The sequence below is a fragment of the Mobula birostris genome, chromosome 18, assembly GCF_030028105.1.
Source record: "Mobula birostris isolate sMobBir1 chromosome 18, sMobBir1.hap1, whole genome shotgun sequence".
Taxonomy (NCBI): Eukaryota; Metazoa; Chordata; class Chondrichthyes; order Myliobatiformes; family Myliobatidae; genus Mobula; species Mobula birostris.
Genome location: NC_092387.1, coordinates 3,332,456 through 3,359,803, shown reverse-complemented (window position 1 = coordinate 3,359,803; position 27,348 = coordinate 3,332,456). Strand labels below are relative to the sequence as shown.

The 27,348-nt window shown below is 44.2% G+C and overlaps 1 protein-coding gene across 1 annotated transcript; it reads left to right on the top strand.

The window, feature by feature from the left end:
• The first annotated feature begins 7,936 nt into the window (after nt 1-7,936).
• On the top strand, nt 7,937-27,072 carry tm2d3 (TM2 domain containing 3). Its single transcript, XM_072282098.1, has 6 exons — nt 7,937-8,015; nt 8,189-8,290; nt 8,386-8,543; nt 9,954-10,128; nt 12,516-12,591; nt 25,743-27,072. The coding sequence occupies exons 1-6, from the start codon at nt 7,943-7,945 to the stop codon at nt 25,906-25,908; spliced, it is 750 nt and encodes a 249-aa protein (XP_072138199.1). The 5' UTR covers nt 7,937-7,942; the 3' UTR covers nt 25,909-27,072.
• The last annotated feature ends 276 nt before the right edge of the window (nt 27,073-27,348 follow it).

Below are 27,348 nucleotides of genomic sequence, written 5' to 3'. Positions count from 1 at the left end.
GGGTTAATCTCCATCTGCCACTTCTCAGCCCAGGTTTGCATCCTATCGATGTCCCACTGTAACCTCTGACAACCCTCCAGACTATCCACAACGTCCCCAACCTTAGTGTCATCAGCAAACTTACTGACCCATCCCTCCACTTCCACATCCAGGTAGTTTTTAAAAATCACGAAGAGTAGGGGTCCCAGGACAGATCCCTGAGGCACACCACTGGTCACCATCGTCCATGCAGAATATGACCCGTCTACAACCACTCTTTGCCTTCTGTGAACAAGCCAATTCTGGATTCACAAAGCAATGTCCCCTTGGATCCCATGCCTCATTACTTTCTGAATGAGCTTCGTATGGGGTATTTTATCAAATGCCTTGCTGAAATCCAGATACACTACATCACTGCTCTACCTTCATCAATGTGTTTTGTTACATCCTCAAAGAATTCAATCAGCTTCATAAGGCATGACCTGCTCTTGATAAAGACATGCTGACTATCCCTAATCAGATTATGTCTCTTCAAATGCTCATAAATCCTTCCACTCAGGATCTTTTCCACCAACCTGCCCACCACAGAAGTAAGACTCACTGGTCTATAATTTCCTGGTTTATCTCTACTCCCTTTCTTGAAGAAGGGAGCAATGTTTGCAACTTTCCAATCCCCTGGTACTTCTCGCATCCCGACTGATGATGCAAAGATCAGTCATGCCAGAGGCTCAGCAATCTCCTCACTCGCTTCTCACAGTAGCCTGGGGTATATCTCGTCCGGTCCCAGTGACTTATCTAACTTAATACTGTTAAAAAGCTCCAACACATCCTCTTTCTTAATGCCTGTATGCTCAAGCATTTTAGTCCACTGTAAGTCATCCCCACATCTGTCCAAGTCCTTTTCCCTGGTGAATAGTGAAGCCAAGTATTCATTAAGTACCTCCACTACTTCCTCCAGCTCCACTATTCTACCTGATCGCTCCCGTTCTCACACAGCTCATCCCCTTGCTCTTCACTACTTCAAAGGTTTCAAAGGTGCATTTAATGTCAGAGAAATGTATACAATATACATCCTGAAATCTTTTTCTTCACACCATCCACAAAAACAGAGGAGTGCCCCAAAGGATGAAAGACAGTTAAAATGTTAGAACCCCAAAGTCCCCCAGCTCCACCCCCCGCATGTAAGCGGCAGCAAGCAACAATCCCCCCCCTCCCCCACCAGCAAAAAAAAAAGCATTGGCACCCACCACCGAGCACGCAAGCGTGAGCAAAGCAACAGCAAAGACACAGACTTGCAGTACTCCAAAGACTACTCGTTCACCCGGTATTCAACATACCACAGGCTCTCTCTCCCTAATAAGGGAGAAAGAGATGTCTCCCCTTTCACAGCGAGAGGGAGACACAACAAACAACTTGCTGGTTTATGATGTTAAAAGTCCATTGCTTTGCCTTTTTCCAAGCTCTTGTATACGAGGGGTGATTGATAAGTTCGTGGCCTAAGGTAGAATTTAAGAAAACCTAGCACATTTATTTTTCAACATAGTCCACTCCTACATTTACACACTTAGTCCAGTGGTCGTGGACCATACGGATCCCTTCTTTGTAGAAGTGGTCCACAGCAGGGGTGATTGATAAATTCGTGGCCTAAGGTAGAAGGAGATGAGTTATTAACTTCAAACTTTCTGCATTATCACTCAAAGAGTTGAACTGCACGTGCTTGTAACAAGAGCATCTTAGACCTCCAGGTGACTGATAAGTTCGTGGTCTAAGGTAGAAGGAGATGAGTTATACAGCTCTTGTTATACCAGCTGAGTTATACCAGTTCCTCAGACAGCAGTGAGTACTGAACCCAGGTCACTGTTGCTGTCATAGTGTAACGCTAACTATGCCACCCCGAATGTTTGTTCATCTAGGTGATTTATCCATGGTTCAGATATTCTTGCTGGAGAGATTTCCCTGCCAGTAGAGAGCAATGGCGAAGTCCATAAACGAGAGGGTTTTGACCTGAAGCCCAAGAGTTTCTCTCTCTACAGATTCTGTTGTCTTCTTCTTCCTCCTTGAGTTTTGACGGCAGTTGGCATCCACACTGTTGCATTACCGCCATCTTCAGGATTTATTGTCCCTCATTTTCCATTCACTTGAAAATCTTCTTTCTAGTCCCGTCGCCCTTAAAAAACTAAACAACCATTTCCTCCCCTGATCACTCTCCCCACATTCCAATAAACCTTTAACACTGTTCTCTACCAGTCCTATTTTGTGTAATTGTTGTAACATTTGTTGTCTTTCCTGTGCAAATTTCCGGCATAAAATAAGGATATGCTCTACTGTTTCAGTCTCCTGACATAGATCGCAAAAACCTGTTGGATGCTTATTTATGATGGCCAGAGTGCCATTAAGGTTGCTGTGCCCAATTCACAGTCTACTGATAATTACTTGCTCCTTCCGCTTTACTCCCCTACTTCTTCCCATATCTACTCTGTTCTGAATTGAATGTAAATGTCTTCCTTTTATTGCTCTATCCCAATGCTGCTGCCAATGTTGATCTATCCTTCTCCACGCTATGCTCTTCCCCTCTGATTTTGATAGTTTAATATCGACCTCTATAGATCCTTTTTTGACTGCTGCTTTTGCCAGCCTATCTGCGGTCTCATTTCCCATAGTACTGTACCCGAATGTGCTGGGACCCATATGAATGCGATATCTTTGCCTTGTCTAGCCAGTCTTGAATTTGCAAACAGGATTTCATAAAGCAGAACCTAGTTTGCCATATTGTTAGCACTAGAATGGAGTGAGCAGGTTGATTGTAATAATATTGTGATATGTAGCAGTTCTGTATCAGCCCTTGCAAGCATTAAGGCGGGTGCAGACCTCTAGCTGTACCCACCTTAATGCTTGCGGGCCGATACAGAACTCACTAAAGCAATCAGGTGTTCTCTTGCTAATCTCCACTTGATAACTTGGCACAACAATTGCAGGCCCTGTTGCACCTGTTTCTGGGTCTTTTGATCCATCCGTAAAAATCTGTATGTCTTTATATTTACATTCCCTATGATATAAACTGAGTATATCAGCCGTCTTAATACTGTGTTAAATCTTAAGCAGACACCAACAGAATCAACAAACTTTTCGTAAGGCCAGTGATGTTGTGGGGATGGAACTGGACTCTCTGATGGTGGTGTCTGAAAAGAGGATGCTGTCCAAGTTGCATGCCATCTTGGTCAATGTCTCCCATCCACTACATAATGTACTGGTTGGGCACAGGAGTACATTCAGCCAGAGTCATTCCACCGAGATGCAACACAAAGCGTCATAGGAAGTCATTCCTGCCTGTGGCCATCAAACTTTACAACTCCTCCCTTGGAGGGTCAGACACCCTGAGCCAATAGGCTGGTCCTGGACTTATTTCCTGGCATAAGTTACATATTACTATTTAATTATTTATGGTTTTATCACTATTTAATTATTTAAGGTGCAACTGTAACGAAAACCAATTTCCCTCGGGATCAATAAAGTATGACTATGACTATGACTTTCTACAGAGGGCTTTTCTAAACCCAGAAAGATCTGACAGGCCACACCACACTTGGACAAAACTCTTTATCATATAACCCTATCTTTTGCTGTTTGCTCTCCTGTCCAGCCAAAACTTTCTTTTTGAGTCCTCTCCTTCTCCCAGCACGTCTGCAACACTCTTTTTGTAGGATGGCTATCACCGTGCCCCCTTAAATTAATCCAGTAATTGGCCTCCAGCTGTTTACGCCGCAGCCCCAATGGCATTTCATTTGCTTCAGCTTGGAGTGTACACACTGGGAAAGTTCTAACCGCTCCCAAGCACACCCTTAGAACCCGAGCTTGCACGATATCCAGTTCTGCTAGCACAGATTTTGCTGCTGACCCGTATACAATACTTCCATAGTCTAATCTTGATCTTATTAACGCTACATAAATATACTTCAGTGATGCAAAATCAGCACCCCATTCCAATCCAGCAAGACACCGCATGACATTTATCACATTTTTACATTTACTAACTACATATCTAACATGTTCTCTCCATGTTAATCTCAAGTCGAAGTGCACTCCCAAAAACTGAAAGCTTTCAACCCTCTCCAGGTTACTTCCATACAGATTCAAATTAAGTCCCGAGCTTTTTCCTTGTAAAGAACATGGCTTTTGTCTTCCCCACTGAAAATTTAACACCCCACTTTGTCCCCCACTCTTCAACTTGATTAATTCCATCTTGCATTTTCGTAACTATACGTTCAATATTTCTCCCTCTTTTCCACAAATCCCCGTCATCTGCAAACAACGACCTCCCCACTTCTGTTGGAATATTTACGAATATATCATTTATCAAAATGGAGAATAAAGTTGGACTCACTACGCTCCCCTGAGACATCCCATTTTCTACAACATACTGGCTTGATAGCTCTGATCCTATCTTCACCTGAATAGTTCTCCCGTTTAAAAAGTCCTTAACCCAATTGAACATTGCCCCCCGATTCCCATTAAATGTATCTTGATTAGGAGCCCCTCTTTCCATAACATGAGTTTTCTCAACATCAAAAAAAAACTGCTATCACTGTCTCTTTATTTATTTGAGCTTTTCTTATTTAGTCCTCTAGACACAACACAGGATCCATAGTCTTCCTTCCTTTACTGAACCCGCTTTGATACATAGCCACCATACCTCTACTTTCCAAGAAGTACACTAACCTCTCATTTATCATACGTTCCATAAGTTTACATACATGTGACGTCAAGGCAATTGGCCTGTAGTTTCCTGGCCTGCTGGCACCTTTCCCAGGTTTCCTTATTGGAATAATTATTGCCTCTTTCCAGCTCCCTGGTATTCTCCCTTCATCCCAGACTTTGTTATACAGAAGCAGTAGCTTCTCCAGACTTCCTTCACTCAAGTGTTTTATCATACTATAACATATTTCATCTTTACCTGGCGCAGTCGTTCCTGTTTTATCTAGTGCCTTTCTTAATTCTCCCATGCTGAAAGGGACATCTTGCACACTGTCAAGGGTAGTTTTCCTACATAAAGCCTCCATATTTTCAGCTTTTGTTCTCTCTCTACCTCTTCTTCCCTTCTCAGACAAATTATCGGAACTATGTACCATAACAAAAGTGTTCGCCAACAACTCTGCCTTTTCCGTATTTGTTACTGCAGTCACATTTCCATCAACCAGAACTGGGTACCTCCACTCTCTCCTGTCCTCTCCCATCCTTTTTATCATCCCCCACACCTCTCCTACTTGAGCTGTGTTTCCGATTGAATCACAATACTTTCTCCAGTGTGTACTTTTAGCATGTCTTATTGTCCTCCTTACTACTGCCTGAGCTTGTTTGTACTGAATCATATGTTGGAAGTTATGAGTTCTTTTAACCAGTTTAACTGCCTTACTTCTATTTCTCACTGCTTCTTTACAATTATCATCCCACCATGGTATTACTCAACCAACACACATCAAAGTTGCTGGTGAACGCAGCAGGCCAGGCAGCATCTCTAGGAAAAAGGACAGTTGATGTTTCGGGCTGAGACCCTTCGTCCTGACGAAGGGTCTCCGCCTGAAACGTCGACTGTACCTCTTCCTACAGATGCTGCCTGGCCTGCTGCGTTCACCAGCAACTTTAATGTGTGTTGCTTGAATTTCCAGCATCTGCAGAATTCCTTGTGTGTGGTATTACTCTCTTCTTTGCTCTTCCTTTACTTTTAGTAATGGATTCTAATGCAGCTGATATTATACCTTGTTTTAATATGCTGTCAAGTGTTTCTATATCAATTCCATCACTGACCTGACTTAGATATCTATCATTTTTTTTTCCAGAAACTTCTCCCAGTTGGCTTTCTCAAGGATCCATTTCCCACCTGTATTTTCTGTGACCAATGAGGCAGAAATATTTATCTTGCACCAGGCTGGGTAATGAATACTCCCTACAGTTCCTTCTTGGTACACTAACCAATCCACACTGATGTAATGCAGTTTGATACTAACGTAAGATCAAGCACAGATTCTTTACCTGTATTAACATCAATTCTAGTACTACTGCCATCATTTAGGCACACTAAATACTTCTCATCTAGCAACTCCTCTATTACCTGACCATTGATGTCTGTTGTCACTTCCCCATAATACATTATGTCCATTAAAATCACCACACCAAACAATGTTACTACTATTCTGTCCTTCTATCTCCTCAAGCTTGTCTCTTGCATGGATTATAATAATTCACAATCACCAACTCTTTCCTTTCAGCCCATACTTTTACTACCACATACTCTTGTTCACTTCCTACGCCTAGTATTCTATAAAGAATACCTTGCTTTACATAAGTTGCACATCCTCCTCCTCCCCCCTCTCTCCTGTCTTGCCTTACTGCCTCATAACCATATAAAACAAAATCTAAATTAGGTTTTAACCAGGTCTCCTGGATACACACAATATCTGGCTTTTCTCTCCTACTAGCTATAACTGCTTGAAATCTTGTCCGGTAGCAATCAGGCTTCTTGTATTCCATTGAAGAAGTAAAAATATTAGTAATATCAACCCACACATACTGTCTCTTGACTTGACTGTACCCTGAGTTCATCGTTTACTTCTTCCCATTTTAATCCTATCATATCCAAATGGTGCTCTGCAGCTTTCACAATAATCTGAATCCTTTCAGTTTTAGATTTGATCTCATAAGTTGCGTTTACCACTCCTGTTATAAAGGTCACCAATTTCTTCTTCTCTATCCATGCATTCCTCTTATCTTGCCTTTCTTTAGCTGCCGCTTGCTCTTTGCTACACCCTCCCTCATTCATTTTCTTCTGTCCTGCCAACTTGACTGCCTCGGCATATGAGACTTTTTCCTTCACCCTTATCTGCTGCACCCTCACCTCTTTTTTCGACACTTCACATCCCCAGTCCACTACACTATGGTTACTGCCACAATTACAGCACATTGGTCTCCACATTTTCCGTATTCATGTTCCCCTCCACACCTTGCACATCTTCTCTTTCCTTTGCACACTTTGGCCACATGCCCAAACTCCTGGCAATTGAAACACCTCATAGGTTTTGGTATATACTCTCTTACATTGTATCTTAGAAATGCAAAATATAACTCCTTTGGCGGCACCTTATCCTCAAATTCTACCAGAACGGTTTCAGTCTCCCTTTTCTCTGCTCCCCTTGTCAGTCTTTTCACACTCTTCACTGAACTATTCCTCACCCTCAAGTTCTCCACTAGCTCCTTCATATTAACACTGAGGGAACCCCGGAGATCACCCCCCTTGCAACCATTGACCCTTTGTGCTCCAACTCTTACAACCCTGGATACTTTGACTTTCCCAACATTAGACACCTTCATTACCTTCTCAATCTGCTCTTCGGTTTTACATCCTATCAGCAGGTTTCCATCTCCTAAAATTCTCGCATGGCTCACTTCCCCTACTTGTCCTCTGATGATTTTTGTTAATTTAAGCGAATTGATTTTCTTTACTCCTCCTTCCCCCTCAAATCTTACTACTACAGTTATCAATTTTGCCCTCGGGCCCTTCTCCTCAACTTCTCTTCCCTCACTTTCCGATCCACCTACACTAGACCCACCTCCTTTCTTTCTCTTCCGACCCTTCACCTTCCTGTTCTCAGTCCCTCTCCCCACCCACACGACGTGCTGTTGCTGTCACCATCAGTCTCCCTCCCCGCCATCCTATCAAAGTTTGCAAGGATTCGTGTACGAGTATCGTTCCGGACCCATGCAGGCCGTCGGTCAATATTTCCACCGAATGTCCCCCCCACCCCCAGCAGCCCCTCCCCGGCACCGGGACCGCCCCCGACCTCCGAGCCGGACGATTGCACTCGCTCCTGATTGGTCGGGTTCCCCTGCGGCAGTGATTGGTCGCTTCTTCCCTTGCTCTCTGTTCATTGGCAGGATGCTGTTGGATCTCATTGGTTCCGGGGTGGGTGTGATGGCGTCCGGACGGGCAGTGTACCGGCTGCTGCTCCTGCTGTGGCTGCTGCTGCTGGGGCTGGTGGGCGGAGGTGAGGCGAGGCCGAGGCCGAGGCCGGGACCGGGACCGGGACTGGGCTCCGCTCCGCTCCGAGAATTGGTCAGGGGTCAGGGAACCCGGAGCGCGCTGCGGGCAGACGGGCGCTGGGGGAGCTTCCCGGGTTGAGACGATAGGTCGGGCCTGACTCCGTGTTCTCGTTCACAGACTCCCCGAGCACCGGCGCTCCGGATGGCCTGCTCCACTCTAAAGGCACCGGTCTCCCGTCCTCCAGCGGCCTGGGAGGCACTCGCGGTCCGCCTGAAGCCGGTAAGTGAAGGGGGTGAGGGCCAGAGAACTCGCTGTATCGGGCGGCGGTGATCTGTGGCTGGGCTCCCTACAATCGGCCTCTTGTCTGTTTGCAGCGCCAACCACGGTGCCAGCTTACCTGGCGAAGTGCCCGAGCGCCGGACCGTGCAGCAGATTGCCGCCGCTCTGTATGAACTGCTCGATGCATTCCAACTGTGTCTATGGGAAGGAAACTTCGTTCAGCTGTACGGTCAAATCGGGTGTACAGTGCACAGTAAGTAAATGGTGTAATACACAGGGACAGGCTCTTCAGCTCATCATGGTTTGCGCTGACCAACCTAACTAATCCCACCTGCTCTGTTCCCCAAAGCAACAATCTCACTGCTGGAGGAGGGGTTTAGACCCTAAATATTAACCATTTCCATCCACTGATGTTATCAGTGCACATTGTATGCTGCTCCATTTTCCAGCATTTGCACTCCCTCTGTTTTCTTCTGGTTTAATCGCGTTTAGCAGACCCAAAATCAGGAGCATTGCCGCTACCCACTGGGTTGGAGTGTGGAGCAGAGACAAGAAGTAGACCCACTAAACTCTCCCTCCAAAAAAAGACCTGAAATAACATAGAAAGTCAAATGCTTTTCAGAAAGTGAAATGTTCTGGTGTACATTACAATGGCAGTGATATCCTCACAAGCTTTCCATTTTGAACACACTCTGTCAAAGATCTGAAAGTAGCAGTTAGATGTTTCTTTTGTACCTCATAGGAACTGTGCTCAAATAATAAATGCTGCACTGTTTCTGAACAAGTACACTCCATTGTTTCTCTCTGCACCTGCCCAATGGTGTGCGTCTAACATGGTGAATTATTTTATCCTGTCTATGGTGTACTGACATTTGGAATAAACTCAAATGATGTAAACCTGAAGTAAAATTAAAAATACACAATCCTGGAGGAACTCAACAGGTCAAGCAGTGTCTGGGGAGGAATAAAGACATGACATTTTGACCTTTCTTTAGGATAAAGATGATGCCTGACCTGCTGAGTTCCTCTAGCACTTAGTGTCTGTTACTCTGGACTTACAGCATTTGCAGAATCTCTTGTTTAAAATACACAATGCTTGTTTTATATTTCCTTACATTAGCAAGTTTATGCTAGTTTCAAAGCAGAGGGATTTAGGGGAAGGTGCAAGACATCGATTTCTGGTGTGATAGCCCATACAGATAGACCCATTGGTCCACTGTGCTCATCAATACTTATAACATTTTTCAGCACTTGGCCTTCAGTCTGTGACTTGGGGAGTGAAACGATTGATTAGCTACTTAGTTTTTGTGTGAGTTACGTCTTCATTACTCAAGCCCATGTATTTCATATTTGCTCACTGGAATATTTCCCCTGTTGTGCTTCGTTCATTTCCAAGGTTCTGTCTCCACCTTCCTGAGATAAGTGTCTGGGAGCTGCTGTTCCACACCTGCTCCTTGTACTCTCGGTGACTGGGCATTGAAGCCATCCACAACTTTGGAGAACGGAAGAGAGTTGCGATACCATTGCTGTCCTGCTCCAGGAGCTTGATTGCTGCCATTGATGCATGTGGCAGGAAAGAAACGTGGAAAATTAGAGTAACTATTTGTTGTAATAAATTGTTTGATACCCTTCATTCTTGCTTTGTTTCTGTTTGTTTACTCAGGATGAGAATAAAATGGACCAGAAAACATTTCAGATAACAATGGTCTGCCAGTTCTGTTGGCAGCTGCCACCCAGTCAGTACCATTGCAAGGAAACCACAAAATGCAAGAGTGTGCGGTGCCCACGGGAATACTTCATTTCTAACTGCACAGCCCTGGAGCATGTGCATTGTCTTGGTAAGTGGTCTGTGGGAAAACAAACGCTGGTGTTGTGTGAGTTATGTCAGAGTGAAATGGGAATGAATGAATGAAAGTGCAGAATTACCCTGAAATGAAAATAGGTCCTGCTTAACGCAGATATTATCAAAATGAACAGGATGAAGATAAAAGCAGGAAAGTTCTTTCCACTGACTGGCCTAATCTCAAACAATAACTCAGCCTACAGAGAAAAAGTCATCACCCTGACACAGTGGTGTCAAGTAAACAACCTCTCCCCCAATGTCGGAAAAAGAAAGGAGCTGGTTGTGGACTATAGAAGGAATGGAGACAGGCTAGCCCCTATTGACATCAATGGATCTGGGGTTGAGAGGGTGAACAGCTTTAAGTTCCTCGGCATCCACATCACTGAGGACCTCACGTGTTCTGTACATACCGGCTATGTGGTGAAAAAGCACAACAGTGACCCCATCACCTCAGATGATTGAAGAAGTTTGGTATGGGTCCCCAAATCCTAAGGACTTTATCTAAGAGCACAATTGAGAGCATCCTGACTGGCTGCATCACTGCCTGCTATGGGAACTGTCCCTCCTTCAATCACAGGATTCAGCAGAGAGTGGTGCGGACAGCCCAGCACATCTGTAGATGTGAACTTCCCATGATTCAGGACTTTTACAGAGACAGGTGTGTAAAAGGGTCTGAAGGATCATTGGGAACCCAAGTCACCCAAACCACAAACTGTTACAGCTGCTACCATCTGGGAAACGGTACAACAGCATAAAAGCCAAGACCAACAGACTTCTTCCACCAGGCCATCAGACTGATTAATTCACGCTGATACAATTATATTTCTACGTTATATTGACTGTCCTGTTGTACATACTATTTATTACAAATTACTATAAATTGCACATTTAGACGGAGACGTAACGTAAAGATTTTTATTCCTCATGTATGTGAAGGATGTAAGTATTATAATCAATTCAATTCAAAGTGAGACTAGAACTGGGGGACTAGATTTAAGATGGAGATGAGAGGTAACTGCTTTTCCCAGCGAGTAGTTAACCTGTTGAATTCTTTGCGCGGGGAAGCAGTGGAATTTACCTCAGTAAATATATTTAGATAGATTATTGCATAGCAGGAGAATTAAGGGTTCTGGGGAAAATGCAGGTAGGTAGAGCTGACTCCATGGCCAGATCAGCCATGATCAGATGGCTGACTCCTGTTCCTGTTCTTGTGTTTTGATTCTGTAGGAGTCACCACATGGCCCATGAAACCCATGATCCACTGACTGGGTTCAGTTATTTGGTGGGGTCCACATACATTAATCATTTAAATGCCATGGTCAAGGTCGTGACACTTCCTGACTTAGCTAATGAACGTCCTTTGACCTCGACCGTTGTGTGGTGGAGTATGATACAGAGGACTAAAGTTGCACTGTAAGTGTTGAAATGCCTGAGTAAAGTGCTTTGAATATTCGAAGCTACACATCCAGGAGGATATGGACAGAGGGTTGGGCAGGCTGGGAGTTGCTCACTGGTGTGTTGGAGAATGAGGGGCGACTTTATAAAGGTGTTTCTTGAGGGACATAAATAGGACAAAAGCACTCTGATTTTTTTCCCCCAGTGTTGGGGAATTCGTAAGCCACGGGAGCAGAATTAGGCCTTTCAGCCCATCAAGTCTGCTCCACTATTCCATCATGGCTAATTTATTCTCCTTTTCTCTTGCTTTTTCCCCATCAGGGGCTTAGGCTTAGGGACAGATTTAATAGGAACTTGAAAGACATATTTTACCACCCATAGGATGGTCTGTGTATGGAGTGAGATAGGCAGGTACATTAACGAACATTTAAAAGTCATTTTGACAAGTTATCTTGACTGGAAGACATTCAGTTTTATTTTATCAGAACTATTGTTAATAACTGAACTCAACATGTATTGCCAGGGCTGCTTTCCTTGTATTTTGGAGATTTACTGAGTTACAAGTGAGGAGTGGATAGAATCAATTTAAAACTGGGCACAGAAGTCAAGAATTACGACCACATTTTCATTACAAACATTACAAGGAGGACTGTGCAAGTTTGGACCTTTTCCTACAAACTGCAATTTATTATGTTAATATTTAAAAACCCGTCTGATTGCACCGATTGTTGCAGCTTTGATGAGATCAGTCAGTTTGGTGAAAACCGGAAATCAGTGGTCTGAGTGCCACTTTGATGTAACAGCTTATTGCTCGAACTTTCCAGCAATTGCGGTGTGCAGCTTCTGAACAAGTTTTGAGTCATTGACCTGCGTTTGTATTGGAACTTCTTACCTCATTGTTGTCATTAGCTTCTGGCCCTGGTATCACACGTAGAGGGCGTCAAATATAAATGTCTTGTCGTCTTGAGATTTTTATTCTGTTGTCAGGTAATCGCACATTTCAGAAGAAGATGTATTGCAATTGGACAGGAGGTTACAAGTGGTCAACTGCATTGGCTCTCAGGTAAAAGTAAATTTTGATTCTTCAATGAGAATGGTCTTTGTTTCTATATTCACTGATGAATAGATTTACAGATAGTAGATTTGTTGATGATTATGAGTTGCATGTGTTTGCTGTTCAGGTATTTTTGCATTGTGAATATTCACTTACCTCTGTCGCACCTGTCATCATTGATCACCTTGGCGCACCACAATAGCGTAGCAATTTGCATGACATCATTGCAGCTCAAGGTTTCGGAGTGTGGACTTCAATTCTGAGGTTGCCTGTAAGGAGTCTGTGTCCTTCCTGTGACCACGTGGAAGAACCTCTGGTTTCCTCTCATAGGTGTAGGTGTACCAGTTAGTAGGTTAACCGATCATTATAAATTGTCCTCTGATTCGGCCTGGGTTGGGCTGAAAGGGCCCGTCCCAAGCTGTGTGCATAGAGATGCAGAAACTGCGTTGTTCCCTCGTGATGATTTTCATTGTGGAACACTGTCTAAGGCTGGAGATGTGACGACATCGAGTATCAGCAGCAAAGTTGCCATTTGCTTTATAATCCTAATTGCAGTTTGAACTGGGTGGCTTCCGAGAGCAGTTTACTTCACCAATTGAGTAGAAAAAGCATCGACTCACAGCAATTTGGTGTTTTGAGCAGCTGCCAAAGAGCAACTTTGATGAATTGGTAAGAACAAATTAAAATAAGGCAGGGCCAAGTGGAGTGGCCATGGTTGGAATGGTTATTTGAGGCTTGAGTGAGAGAAAGCAAAAAGCTGTCGATAGCTTTTTTCCCCCACACAGTTTATTTATTGGTTTTTCTCCTTTATATTTGCCAGGCAGGATAGTGGAATACTCCTCTTGCGGGATGTGGGAAGGCAGGGAGACCTCCGGTGTCCCTGACCACTACAACTAAGAGAAGTACATCCAGCTGCATTAAGGAGTTGGAGCTGGAACTGGATGAACTCCAAATCATTTCAAAGACTGAGGGGGTGATAGATCAGACATATGAAGAGGTAGTTACACCCAAGGTGCATGACACAGGAAACTGGGTGACATTTAGGAAGGAAATAGTGTTAAACAGCCTGTGCAGCGTGTCCCTGAGGCTATCCCCCTCAACAGCAGGTATACCACTTTGGATACTGGTGTGTTTGGGGCGGGGGGGCCGGGGTGTTGACCTAACCGAGAAAGGTCACAGTGGTCAGGTCTCTGGCACTGAGAATGACTGAGACTCAGAAGGGAATGAGGGGAGAAGAGGTGAGCTGTGGTGATGGGGAATTTGTTAGGGGAACAGAAAGGAGGTTCTGTGGATAAGAGTGAGGTTCCCGAATGGTATGTTGCCTTCCAGGTGCCAGAGTCTGGGACATCTCAGATCAAGTCCTCAGCAATCTTAAGTGGATGATTGAACAGCCAGTGGTCATGTTCCCTGTAGGTACCAAGGACATGGGTAGGATGAGTGATGAGGTTCTTCAAAGGGAAATGCAGGGAGTTAGGTGCTAAGTTAAAGGGCTGGCCCTCCAGGATTGTGATCTCAGGATTGCTACTCATGTCATGTGCTCTGAGGCCAAAACTAGGAAGATTATACAGTTTAACACGTGGCTATGGAGTTGGTGTAAGAGGGAGGGCATCAGATTTTTGGACCATTGGTCTCTTCCAGGGAAGGTGGGACCTGTACAGAAGTGACCGTTTGCACCTGAACTGGAGGGTGGGGGGTCTAATGTCCTTGCAGGAAGGTTTGCTACTGGTGCAAGTAGGGCTTAAACTCGTGTGTGGGGTGCACGGGAACCAGAGTGTCAACAGTTTGTGGAGACAAAGTCAGGAATCAAAAGCGTGAGCATGCAGCGCCACTGTCTGAGCTGCATATATTTCAATGCGAGAAGTATTGGAGGAAAGGCAGGTGAGCTCAGGGCGGGGATCAGCACCTGGAATTATGATATTGGAGCCATTAGTGAGACTTGGTTGCAGAAGGGGGAGGACTGGTAGCTCAGTATTCTGGGATTCTGTTGTTTTAGATGCGAGAGAATGAAAGGGGTTAGAGAAGGATGGGTGTTGTTACTGGTTCAGGGAAGTGTCATGGCAGTGCTCAGTCAGGACAAATTGGAGAACTTGTCCAGTGAGGAGTTATGCATAGAACTGAAAATAAGGAAGGTTATTTGGGGATAAGAAAGGGATTTAGAGGAACAAATTTGTGGAGAGATCACAGCCTTTCGCAAGAAACATAAGGTTGTTGTAAGAGGTGATTTTAGCTTTCCACATATTGACTGGTACTCCCATACCATAAAAGGACTAATGGAATAGAGTTTGTCAAATGTGTTCAGGAAAGTTTCCTTCTTCAGTACATAGAAGTGCCAAAGAGCAAGCATTCAATACTTGATCTGCTGTTAGGGAATGAGACAGGGCAAGTGTCGGAAGTTTGTGTGGGTGAACACTTCGTATCCAGTGATAATAATACCATTAGTTTCAAAGTAAATATGGAAAAAGATGGGTTTGGTCCACTGGCTGAGAGTCTAAATTGGAGAGGAGCCAATTTTGATGGTATCAGAAAGGATCTGGCAAGTGTATAGTTGTAAGAAGTTTGTGGATGTTTGCAATTACCTGTTTTTTTGCATTAATTACTCATAAAATGTGGTCTGATCTTCATCTAAGTCATAATGATTGACAAACACAAGCTGCCTAAACTAATAACATACAAACCATTGTACTTTTCATGTATTTATTGAACACATTCACAGTCTAGGCTGGAAAAAGTATGTCAACCCTTATATTTAAAAACTGGTAGAACCTCCTTATGCAGCAAAAACCTACACCAAATGTTTCCTGTAGCTGCTGATCAGACTTGCACAAAAGCAAGGAGGAATTGTAGACCAGTCCTCCATACAAAACTGTTTCAGTTTATCAACATTTCTGGGATACCTTGCACGAACAGCCCTCTTCAGGTCATGCCAGAACATCTCAGTTGAGTTAAGATCTGGACTCTGACTTGGCCATTCCAAACACAAAGTTTCTGCTTTTTAAACCATTCTGTTGATGATTTACTCTTGTATTTCAGATTATAATCCTCTATTAAGCTTCAGGTGACAGACCACTACCCTGAGACATTCTTTTGTAAAATGTCTTGCTGCAATTTTGAGTTCATTGTTCTCTCAGTGATTACTAGCTGTCCAGGCCCTAAGGCAGCAAAGCAGCCCCAAACCATCATGCTCCTTCCACCATGCTTCACAGTTGGGATGAGATTTTGGTGTTGGTGTGCTGTGCCCTTTTTCCTCCACACACAGCGGTGTGTATTTCTGCCAAAAAGTTCAAGTTTTGTCTCATCTGTCTGCAGAACATTATCCCACAAGTGTTGTGGAACATCCTCGTGATCTTTTGCAAACTTGAGACTTGCAGCAATGTTTTATTTTGGAGAACAGTGTTTCCCTCCGTGGTGTCTTTCCATGAACACCATTCTTGTTCAGTGTTTTTCTTATAATGGACACGCAAGTACAGACGTTTTAGTTCTAGAGATTTCCGCAGGTCTTTTACTGTTACCCTTGGGTTCTTTTTCACCTCCTTCAGCACTGCAGGTTGTGCTCTTGGTATGATCTTTGCAGGATGCCGCCCCCAGGGAAAATAGCAACAGTATTGAGTTTCCTCCATTTGTATACAATTTATCATACCGTGGACTGATGAACACTCTGGTCTTTCGAAATGCTTTTGTAGCCTTTTCCAACTTCATACATCTCTGCAATCCTTCTAAGGTCCTCTGAAAGTTGTTTTGATCGAGACATGGTGCACTGTATTGGAGGGGTCGTGACTGTCATGTGACAGCACTGTCCATTTATCTGGTCGAAAGACACACCACCTGCCAATCAAGGTCTGACCCCTCCTCGCCCATCAATGCACACCTAACCACTGGCCCCTTTAATTAGCCTTGTACTTGACCTCGGGCAATTGGCCTGCTGGCACCAAGCCATTGGCCCCCCCTGTGAATCACCTGGGCTGAACTCATCAGCCCTGCTGCACTATAAAGGAAGGCACGTGTGCTTGACCCTCTCTCTTTTTTGCTACCTCCGAGGGACCACCCTGCTGTTGGTGAGTTGTGCATTGAATAGGGTTAGGGGTGTGGGTATTGTCCCTAAGCAGAGGAGCTGTACCCGCACAGAGTCAAGGGGTGTCGGGTATTGTATTGACTTTTCCATTGGTTGTGTGTGTGTGTGTGTACTTTGTTCCCACGCGATTTTATTAATTGTCCACGTGTGTTGCTGATCCGATGACTGTGAATTGTGTGCGTGTTGCCATTTTCCCACGTTTGCCTTCTGTAAATAAAATCCTTTACTACCAAGACTGTGTCCAGAGTCCTCCCCTTTGAGACCTATTGAATCTGTTTCCTCACAACATGCACATAAACAGATCTTTCTTGAGAAGAGAGGCTCTGTCAGTAACCTGACTTGATGTGTCTTTTTTATGGGGCAGGGCAGCTCAACAGCTGACACCTCCAACCTCATCTCATTGATTGGAACACTTGACTCCAAATTAGTTTCGTAGAAGGCAGTACCCCGCAGGTTCACATACTTTTTTGAACCTGGAGTCTGACTGTTTAAATAGTGTACTCCATATCAACGAGAAGTACAATTGTTTGTGTGTTTGTTTAGGCAGATTGCATTTGTTTATTATTGTAGCTTAGATGAAGATCAGACCAGATTTTATGAGCAATAAATGCAGAAAACCAGGTAATTACAAAGGGTTCACAAACCTTTTCTTGTAACTGTATATTGGAACAGGCTGCTTTCTGGCAAAGGTGTACTTGGTGAATGTGAGGCATTCAAAAGTGAAATTTTGAGAATACAAAGCTTGTATGTGCCTGTCAGAATAAAATGTAAAGATAACAGGTGCAGGGAACCTTGGTTTTCAATAGATATTGAGGCCCTGGTTAAGAAAAAAGGAGGAGATGCATAGACAGTATAGGTGAATAGGAACAAATGAGGTGCTTATGGAGGATAAGAAATGCATGTAAGAAAGAAATCAGGGGGGCTTTAAAAAAAATGGCATGAGATTGGTTGGGTTTAGTTGTTCTCAGATCTTGCAAATCCATTTAGAAATGTTTCATCACCATACGAGGAGAGATCAGTGTGCTATTCACTTGTGGTGTGGCCTCTGAATGCTTGGCCTTGGTATATCAATCAGTTAATTGGTCGTTCTTGTGGTATAGGGAGAGGTCTCGTTGCTGCTTGGTGAACTCAGCGTTGTGGTTTGGAACTTGCCTGCATTGGTTTATAAATGAGATTGAGGTCCACATGTCTGTTTACAGAAGTGTTTGCGGAAAACTACACTTCTAGGAACTCTCTTACATGCCACATGTTTGCTTGTGAAATGGCTTTCACTGATGCCCAGTCAAACTTGTACCCGTCTTGATCTTCATGAGTAGAGGCTAGGGAGGGCTGGTCATGGATCCTTGTGAATAGTTTTCTCCCAGCTTGGCTGACGTAATATTTGCTGCATGACTAACTCTCCCTAGTCTCTACCCTTGAAGGTTGACAGGGCACAAATTTGACTGGGCACCATGAAAGTCATGGCGCAAACAAGCACAGAGAATTCCTAGAAGCGTGGTTTTCTGCAAACAGTTTTGTAAACAGACACGTAGGCGTTGATCCTATTTATAAGCCAATGCGGACAAAATTCCAGAAACAGAGTTTGCCAGGTGACCAGTCAGCGATGAGACCCTCTCCCTTTGTCACAGTTGAGTTTCCATAGTGACAACCAGTCAGCTAATTGATATATACGTATGTAAAGGCTGAGCAGCTGGAAGGTGCGCTCTGATGATGTCATCTCGTACCGTTCGCAAATAGGTTGCCAAGATCAGAGAACAATTCAACCCAACTATTAACCACCCGGGCTACACATTTTCTGAGTTATTTCCAAGGCATGAGGTTGACAAGCTGAGGGAGGATCTTGAGGGATTCTATGGACGTGTTTAGTGCAAAAGGATTGCAAAGGACAAAAGTGATCCTCTGGCAGGTCAGAGTGGTATTCCATGCGTAGAGCCAAAAGACATAAGGGAGATCTTAAAAGAATTTTTTTTCCATCTGCATTTACTTAGAGACAGACAGAGTCTATGGAAGTGAGGCATAGTGGCATCAATTTCATAGACCCTATACAGATTACAAAGGAGGAGGCTTTGCTGGCTTGAGGCAAATTAGGGTGGATAAATCCCCAGGGCCTGACAATGTGTTCCCTTGGACTCTGTGGGAGGCAAGTACAGAAATTGCCGGGCCCTCGCAGAGATATTTAAATGAGGTACCGGAGGATTGGAGGACAGCTAATGTTCCATTGTTTAAAAAAGGCTCTAAAAATAAACCAGGAAATTGTAGGTTGGTGAGTCTGACATCAGTAATGGGAAAGTTATTGGAAGGTATTCTAAGCGACCAGAGATAATAAGTATTTGGATGGACAGAGACTGATTAGGGATAGTCAATATGGCTTCATACAGGGTGGTCATGTCCAACCAATCTTTTTGAGGAAGTTACCATGAAAATTGACTAAGGCAAGGCAGTGGATGTTGTCTACATGGACTTCAAGGCGTTTGACAAGGTCCCACATGAGAGGCTGGTCAAGGAGGTTCAGTTGCTCAGGATTCAGGATGTGGTAGTAAAGTGGATTAAACTTTGGCTTTGTAGAAGCCAGAGAGTGGTGGTAGATGGTTGCCTCCTGACTGGAGGCCCATGACTAGTGGTGTGCTGCATTAATCGGTGCTAGGTCTGTTGTTTGTTAACTGGATCAGCAAATTTGCAGATGACACCAAGATTGGAGCAAGGAAGACTATCAAAGCTTGCAATGTGATCTGGACCAGATGGAATTTAACGCAGACAAGTGTGAGGTTTTGCACTTCGGTAGGACCACCCAGGGTAGGCTTTACACAGTGAACAGCAGGGCACTGAGGAGTCTGGTAGAACAAAGGAATCTGGGCATACAGGTCCATGATTCATTGAAAGTGGCATCACAGGTGGATAGGGTCATGAAGAAAGCTTTTGGTACATTGGCCTTCATAAATCAAAGTATTGAGTACAGAAGATCAGATGTTATGTTGAAGACATTGGTGAGGCTTGGTTTGGAGTATTGTGTGCGGTTTGAGTCACCTACCTACAGGAAAGATGTCAAGAAGTTTGACAGTGTAGAGTCTGGAGAACCTGAGTTACAAGGAAAAGATTGATTAGGTTAGGACTTTATTCCTTGGAACATGGAAGATGGAGGGAAGATTTGATAGAGGTATACAAAATAGGGTAAGCACAAGTAGGCTTTTTCCACTGAGGTTGGGTGGGGCTACAGCTAGAGGTCATGGGTTAAGGGTAAAAGGTGTTGTTTAAGGGAAACATGAGGGGAAACTTCTTCACTCAGAGGATCGTGAGAGTGTAGAATGAGCTGTCAGCGCAAGTGGTGGATGTGATTTCAATTTCAATGTTTTAAGACAAGTTTGGATAGGAACATGGTTGGTAGGGGTATGGAGGGTTATGCTCCTGGTGCAGATCGTGGGAGTAGGCAGTCTAAGTGGTTCAGCATGGACTAGATGGGCCGAAGGGTCTGTTTGTGTTTTGTAATCTTCTATGTCTCTGTGACTCAAGTATGTAGCAGGTTGGGCAGCATCTGTAGGAAGTGAAAGATAATGTCTCAACTCAGTTACTTCCAGCCACATTGGACTGATGTGCATGGATAGATTCACTTTCCTGTTGGACATTTCTGTGGCTTTTTACAATAAAATGAAATTCTAAAATCACAAATACTGGAATGATTTATTTGAATGGAATACCCTAACTGTTCCCAACCTTTTTTATGTCATGGACCACTACCATTAACTGAGGGATCTGTAGACCCCAGGTTGGGAACCCCAGCCCTCACATCTGGGCAGCAGAACTTCAAGACTGCATAGGAATCCACTGTGGCACGGACAGAAGGTTTCTGATGGGCTCATTTGGTACAGATTTGGAAGTGTTTTGACATAATTCAGTTACAATTAGGTGTAATCGAATACTGGAATGATTAGTTTTGTTTGACCTGGATTAGTTGGGGTGAGAAGACCATAAGACAAAGGAGCAGAAGTAGGCCATTCGGCCCGTCGAGTCTGCTCTGCCATTTTATCAGGAGCTGATCCATTTTCTCCTATTTAGTCCCATTCCCCCGCCTTCTCACCATAACCTTTGATGCCCTGGCTACTCAGATACCTATCAATCTCTGCCTTAAATACACCCAATGACTTGGCCTCCATTGCTGCCTGTGGCAACAAATTCCATAGATTCACCACCTTCTGACTAAAAGAATTTCTTCACATTTCTGTTCTGAATGGGCGCCCTTCAATCCTTAAGTCATGCCCTCTCGTACTAGACTTCCCCATCATCGGAAACAACTTTGCCACATCCACTCTGTCCATGCCTTTCAACATTCGAAATGTTTCTGAGGTCTCCCCTCATTCTTCTAAACTCCAAGGAATACAGTCCAAGAGCGGACAAACGTTCCTCATATGTTAACCCCCTCATTCCCGGAATCATTCTAGTGAATCTTCTCTGTACCCTCTCCAACGTCAGCACATCCTTTCTTAAATGAGGAGACCAAAACTGCCCACAGTACTCCAATTGAGGTCTCACCAGTGCCTTATAGAGCCTCAACATCACATCCCTGCTCCTATACTCTATTCCTCTAGAAATGAATGCCAACATTGCATTCGCCTTCTTCACTACTGCCTCAACCTGGAGGTTAACTTTAAGGGTATCCTGTACGAGGACTCTCAAGTCCCGTTGCATCTCAGAACTTTGAATTCTTTCCCCATTTAAATAGTAGTCTGCCCATTTATTTTTTCTGCCAAAGTGCATAACCATACACTTTCCAACATTGTACTTCATTTGCCACTTCTCTGTCAATTCTTCCAATCTATCCAAGTCTCTCTGCAGATTCTCCATTTTCTCAGCACTACCGGCCCCTCCACCTATCTTCGTATCGTCAGCAAACTTAGCCACAAAGCCATCTATTCCATAATCCAAATCGTTGATGTACAATGTAAAAAGAAACGGCCTCAACACTGATCCCTGTGGAACACCACTGGTAACTGGCAGCCATCCAGAGTAGGATCCCTTTATTCCCACTCTGTTTCCTGCCAATCAGCCAACGCTCTATCCACGTATGTAACTTTCCTGTAATTCCATGGGCTCTTATCTTGTTAAGTAGCCTCGTGTGTGGCACCTTGTCAAAGGCCTTCTGAAAATCCAAATATACAACATCCACTGCATCTCCCTTGTCTAGCCTACTGGTAATTTCCTCAAAAAATTGTAATAGGTTTGTCAGGCAGGATTTTCCTTTAAGGAATCCATGCTGAGTTCTGCCTATCTTGTCATATGCCTCCAGGTACTCTGTAACCTCGTCCTTGACAATCGACTCCAACAACTTCCCAACCACCAATGTCAAGCTAACAGGTCTATAATTTCCTTTTTGCTTCCTTGCCCCCTTCTTAAATAGTGGAGTGACATTTGCAATCTTCCAGTCCTCCGGAACCATGCCAGAGTCTATCGACTTTTGAAAGATCATCGCTAATGCCTCCGCAATCTCCACAGCTACTTCCTTTAGAACACGAGGGTGCATTCCATCCGGTCCAAGAGACTTATCTACCTTTAGCCTATTCAGCTTCCTGAGTACTTTCTCTGTCGTAATTGTGACTGTGCACACTTCTCTTCCCTGCCCCCCTTGAGTGTCCGGTGTACTGCTGATGTCTTCCTCAGTGAAGACTGAGGTAAAATACTCGTTCAGTTCCTCTACCATCTCCTTATCTCCCATTACAATTTCTCCAACATCATTTTCTATCGGTCCTATATCTACTCTCACCTGTCTTTTACTCTTTATATACTTGAAAAAGCTTTTAGTATCCTCTTTGATATTATTTGCTAGCTTCCTTTCATAGTTAATCTTTTCTGTCTTAATGACCTTCTTGGTTTCCTTTTGTAAGGTTTTAAAAACTTCCTAATCCTCTGTCTTCCCACTAATTTTTGCTTCCTTGTATGCCCTCTCCTTTGCTTTAACTTTGGCTTTGACTTCTCTTGTCAACCACGGTTGCATCCTTTTTCCACTCGAAAATTTCTTCTTTTTTGGAATATACCTGTCTTGCACCTTCCTCACTTCTCGCATAAACTCCAGCCACTGCTGCTCTGCCGTCCTTCCCGCCAGTGTCCCTTTCCAGTCAACTTTGGCCAGTTCCTCTCTCATGCCACTGTAATTTCCTTTACTCCACTGAAATACCGACACATCAGATTTCGGCTTCTCTTTTTCTAATTTCACAGAGAACCCAATCATGTTATGATCACTGCCTCCTAAGGGTTCCTTCACCTCAATCTCTCTAATCACCTCCGGTTCATTACACAGTATCCAATCTAGTATAGCCGATCCCCTAGTGGGCTCAACAACAAGCTGTTCTAAAAAGCCATCTCGCAGACATTCTACAAATTCTCTCTCTTGAGATCCAGTGCTGACCTGATTTTCCCAATCTACTTGCATGTTAAAATCCCCCACAATTATCATAACACTGCCCTTCTGACAAGCCTTTTCTATTTTCAGTTGTAATTTGTAGCCCACATCCCTGCAGCCGTTTGGAGGCCTATAAATAACTGCCATCAGAGTCCTTTTACCCCTGCTATTTCTTAGCTCAACCCATAAAGATTCTGCACCTTCTGATCCTATATCGCCTCTTTCTAATGATTTAATATCATTTCTTACCAATAAAGCCACGCCTCCCCCTCTGCCTATCTTCCTATCCTTCCGATACACCGTGTATTCTTGGATGTTCAGCTCCCAGAGACCTGCATCCTTTAGCCAGGTCTCAGTGATGGCCACAATATCATACCTGCCTATCTGTAGCTGTATGACAAGATCATCCACCTTATTCCTTATGCTGCGTGCATTTAAGTATAACACCTTAAGACCAGTATTTGGTACTTTTTGCTTTGATTTCACTGCAACTTTATTGCACTGCAACTCATCCCAATGGCTACAAATTTGCCCCACCACCTGTCTTTCCTGACATCTTTACTGCTCACTATCTTAGATTTATTTGTTTTCCCCCTTCCTCTGCTCTATCATTCTGGTTCCCATCCCCCTGCCAAATTAGCTTAAACCCTCCCTAACAGCTCTATTAAACTTTCCCGCCAGGATATTGGTCCCCTTCGAGTTCAGGTGTAACCTGTCCTTTTTGAGCAGGTCATACTTCCCCCCAGAAGAGATCCCAATTATCTAAGAATCTGAAGCCCTGCCCTCTGCACCAGTCTCTCAGCCACGCATTCATCTGCCTGATCGGACTACTCTTGCCCTCGCTAGCACGTGGTACAGGTAGCAATCCTGAGATTACTGGAATCCTGGAGGTCCTGCTTCTCAGCTTCCTTCCTAGCTCCCAGAAATCTCTCTTCAGGACCTCCTCCTTTGTCCTATCTATGTCATTGGTACCAACATGTACAAAGACAACTGGCTGCTCACCCTCCCCCTTTAGAATATTCAGGACCTGATTTGACACATCCCGTACCCTGGCACCTGGGAGGCAACACACCATGTGGGTATCTCTGTCAGGCTCACAGAATCTCCAGTCTGTTCCCCTGACTATGGAATCCCCCACGACTACCATATTTCTCGTCTCCCTCCTTCTCTCCTGCACAACAGCGCCAGGCTCAGTGCCAGAGACCCGGTCACCGTGGGCGTCCCCTGTCAGGTCATCCCCCTCAACAGCATCCAGAACAAGATATTTGTTGCTGAGGGGGACAGCCACAGGGGTGCTCTCCACTATCCCGGCATTTCCCTTCCCTCTCTTGACAGTGACCCAGTTTTCTGACTCCTGTAGCCTAGGGATGACTACCTCCCTGTAGCTCCTGTCTATCACCTCTTCACTTTCCCTGATAAGCAGTAGGTCATCAAGCTGCAGCTCCAGATCCCTAACACGGTCTCTGAGGAGCTGCAACTCGGTGCACCTGGCGCAGATGTGGCCAACAGGGAGGCTGGAGGTCTCCCAGGATTCCCACATCTGACACCCTGAACAAAGCACTAACCCTGCAGGCATGCTACCTAATTCTACAGGAATGAAACAGGAAAAATAAGTCTGCTCACCCACTTACCTCGCCAAACAGACGAACTTTTTAAACCATTAGCTTGTACCGTTAGCTGTGAGAGCCCTGCTGTTCCTGTCTGTTTGGGCCGATTCGCGAAAGGGGTGGAGGGGGGGGGGGGAGAAAAAACGAGTTGGTGCTTCGCTCTCGCCTCTTCCCGTTTATCGCCGAAGCCCGTTGATGCCAAAGCCCTACACTCTGCTCCCACTCACTCCGCTGCCCGCTCCGACAGCTGCCCACTGTATAGGGTGGTCTCCTTTTTAAACTCTCCGCGCGGTCCTGTTGACGTCATGCTCCCACAACTCACAATTCAGCTCCCACGATGCTCTGTAGTCCCGATCCAAAGGAGAGCCGTTGGTAGCAACCTGCCTTTTTAAACTCTCCGCGCGGTCCTGTTGACGTCATGTGCCTGCGCAGTCTCGCCCTTCTTGCACTCGAAGTTTTTTAAAAAAACTGCCTTCCTTCAGAATTCAGCTCCCACGACGCTCTGTAGTCTCGATCCAAAGGAGAGCCTGAAAACAGAGTTTAACAGTTTCTTTGCAAAGTGGACAGAGTAAACATTTGATAACTATTTAGTTTGTCGTGGTTATGTATTTCTTTATTACCAGTGATGCACTTTGCAGCAAGTCCTGAGCTTTTCCCCATTTGAGCTTAGAACTTACATGAAAACTGACTTTCCCATTTTACCTGTGGAATGTGGTCTCTGAAATCAATTCCGAGCAGCACTTCATTACAGCCTGAGCTGTTGATTGTTGGAAAATATTCATCTATGTAACAAGTCTGAGCTCGTAATGCCTGCTGACACTGGAAGGTGATCAGCAATGGGTCTCCATGTTAACCTGCTGACACTGGAAGGTGATCAGCAATGTGTCTCCATGTTAACCTGCTGACACTAGAAGGTGATCAGCAACGTGTCTCCAAGTTAATTTGTGCATATTCTGTCACTGGTGAGGCTCAGCTATTATCCAAGAACAAGCATTGAGCCACAGGGGTGGTATTCTTCAGTTTGCTATGATGTAGATGTGTTCACACTTTGCTAATGTTTCCTCTTTGCTTAACACAAGTTTTAATTTGCTTTCAGCATCACTTTGGGAGGGTTTGGAGCAGACCGCTTCTACCTGGGCCAGTGGAAGGAAGGTCTTGGTAAACTCTTTAGCTTCGGAGGACTTGGAATATGGACTTTGATAGATGTGTTGCTGATTGGGATTGGCTATGTTGGGCCTGCTGATGGCTCATTGTATATCTGAGCTGCAGGAGAACCTTGTGACAATACCATGTGGAGCTGTGGAACACAAGCTGTGATACTTCGGAGAATGCTAATTCTGTAAGCGAATTGCTTTTTTTTAAACATTTGCACCAAGTTCAATTGTTTTGTACAGTTGGTTCCTGTTGGTCTTATAGGTAAACAGCTTTGAAAATGATTATTGAAATTACCAGTGAAGACATTCTTGTGACTCCACAGTGATGTTTTGCCCTGATTGCATCCTTGCATGGGGAAATTATCTGTACATTTTCTGGTCAGCCAGAGGCCTAAAGACTGTCTGCAAATCTGACCATTTGGATGTGGTGAGTGTGGAAATCAGCTGACAAAGATTTTAAATGTACTTAACGTACAGCTTTCTCACTGAGGAACAAGAGAAGATGGGAGATGCAAGCAACTTAATGGCTTTGGGCTGCTGGCAGCAAGAGAAACACAGGCATGTCCACAAATCACCGGTTCCCATTTTCTGGGCCTTCTAAATTTGCTATTGATGTTTTGAGTAACATGGGGAAAGTGGAACTGCTGATTGTACCCCATGGGAATAGCAACAGCAGTTTACTTTAGGTGTGGGTGGGATTGATGATAGACTGGGCTTCCATTGCACTCCAGTGTGCAAATGGTGGATCTGCCAAAGTTCCTTGTGCTGGTGACAATGATCATTCCAATCTGGGCCAGATCTTAAGTTCTGCTGTGGCCCCACAGGGAGATTCATTGGAAGACTCTGAACTTCTAATGCCAGACATTAAAACAGCTGTGGAACATGGGTTAGGAAAGCAGGTCAAGGCAGGCTGGAAGGTGAGTGGCCTCAGTTATATCCCTCACTCCATGCATCTATCAGATCACGTTTTTCTGAGCTGGAATGACAGATTTTATGTTACAATTGTGTTAAGGGTCTTGAGGCTGACACACCAAGTGCCTGGTATTTCCATCAGCCGGTGTTTCCACTGCCTTCCACACAACTCTGTCAATAGAGATTCAGTGAAACCTGACATTCATGTTTTTCGGTTGATAATGCTGCTATGATTTAAATCTGGTTTTGAGTTCATGTGGTTGGATTCAATGCTTTGGATAAGTGTAGAAATTTACTGTATATTGTTAGAAAAATGTGAAAATAAACATCAATGTGATTAATGCAATTGAAATCATCTCTTTATTTGTAATAAACTTCAATTTGGCTACATATAATCTTTAATATTCTTTATTGATTAGGACGAACTGATTATAGGCTTCAAAACTATAAAAATGGGTCAGAATAGGATAAAAACATCAGTATACATTAACGATGGCAAGCTATATTAAGAATAAGAGCTGGGTTTGTGTGCAAGTGTGTCTAAGTACGATGTAATAGCAATAACGGAAACCTGGTTGCCCTCAAAGGATGGTGATGAATATAGTAATAAAGGGAAAAGATAGGCAAGATCATAAA

Bases quoted from the DNA above. Each gene is read 5' to 3' on its own strand.
- tm2d3 (XM_072282098.1), top strand. From the start codon at position 7,943: ATGGCGTCCGGACGGGCAGTGTACCGGCTGCTGCTCCTGCTGTGGCTG. The intron at 8,016-8,188 runs GTGAGGCGAGGC...TCTCGTTCACAG, and splicing joins GCTGGGGCTGGTGGGCGGAG to ACTCCCCGAGCACCGGCGCT. The intron at 12,592-25,742 runs GTAAAAGTAAAT...ATTTGCTTTCAG, and splicing joins TCAACTGCATTGGCTCTCAG to CATCACTTTGGGAGGGTTTG.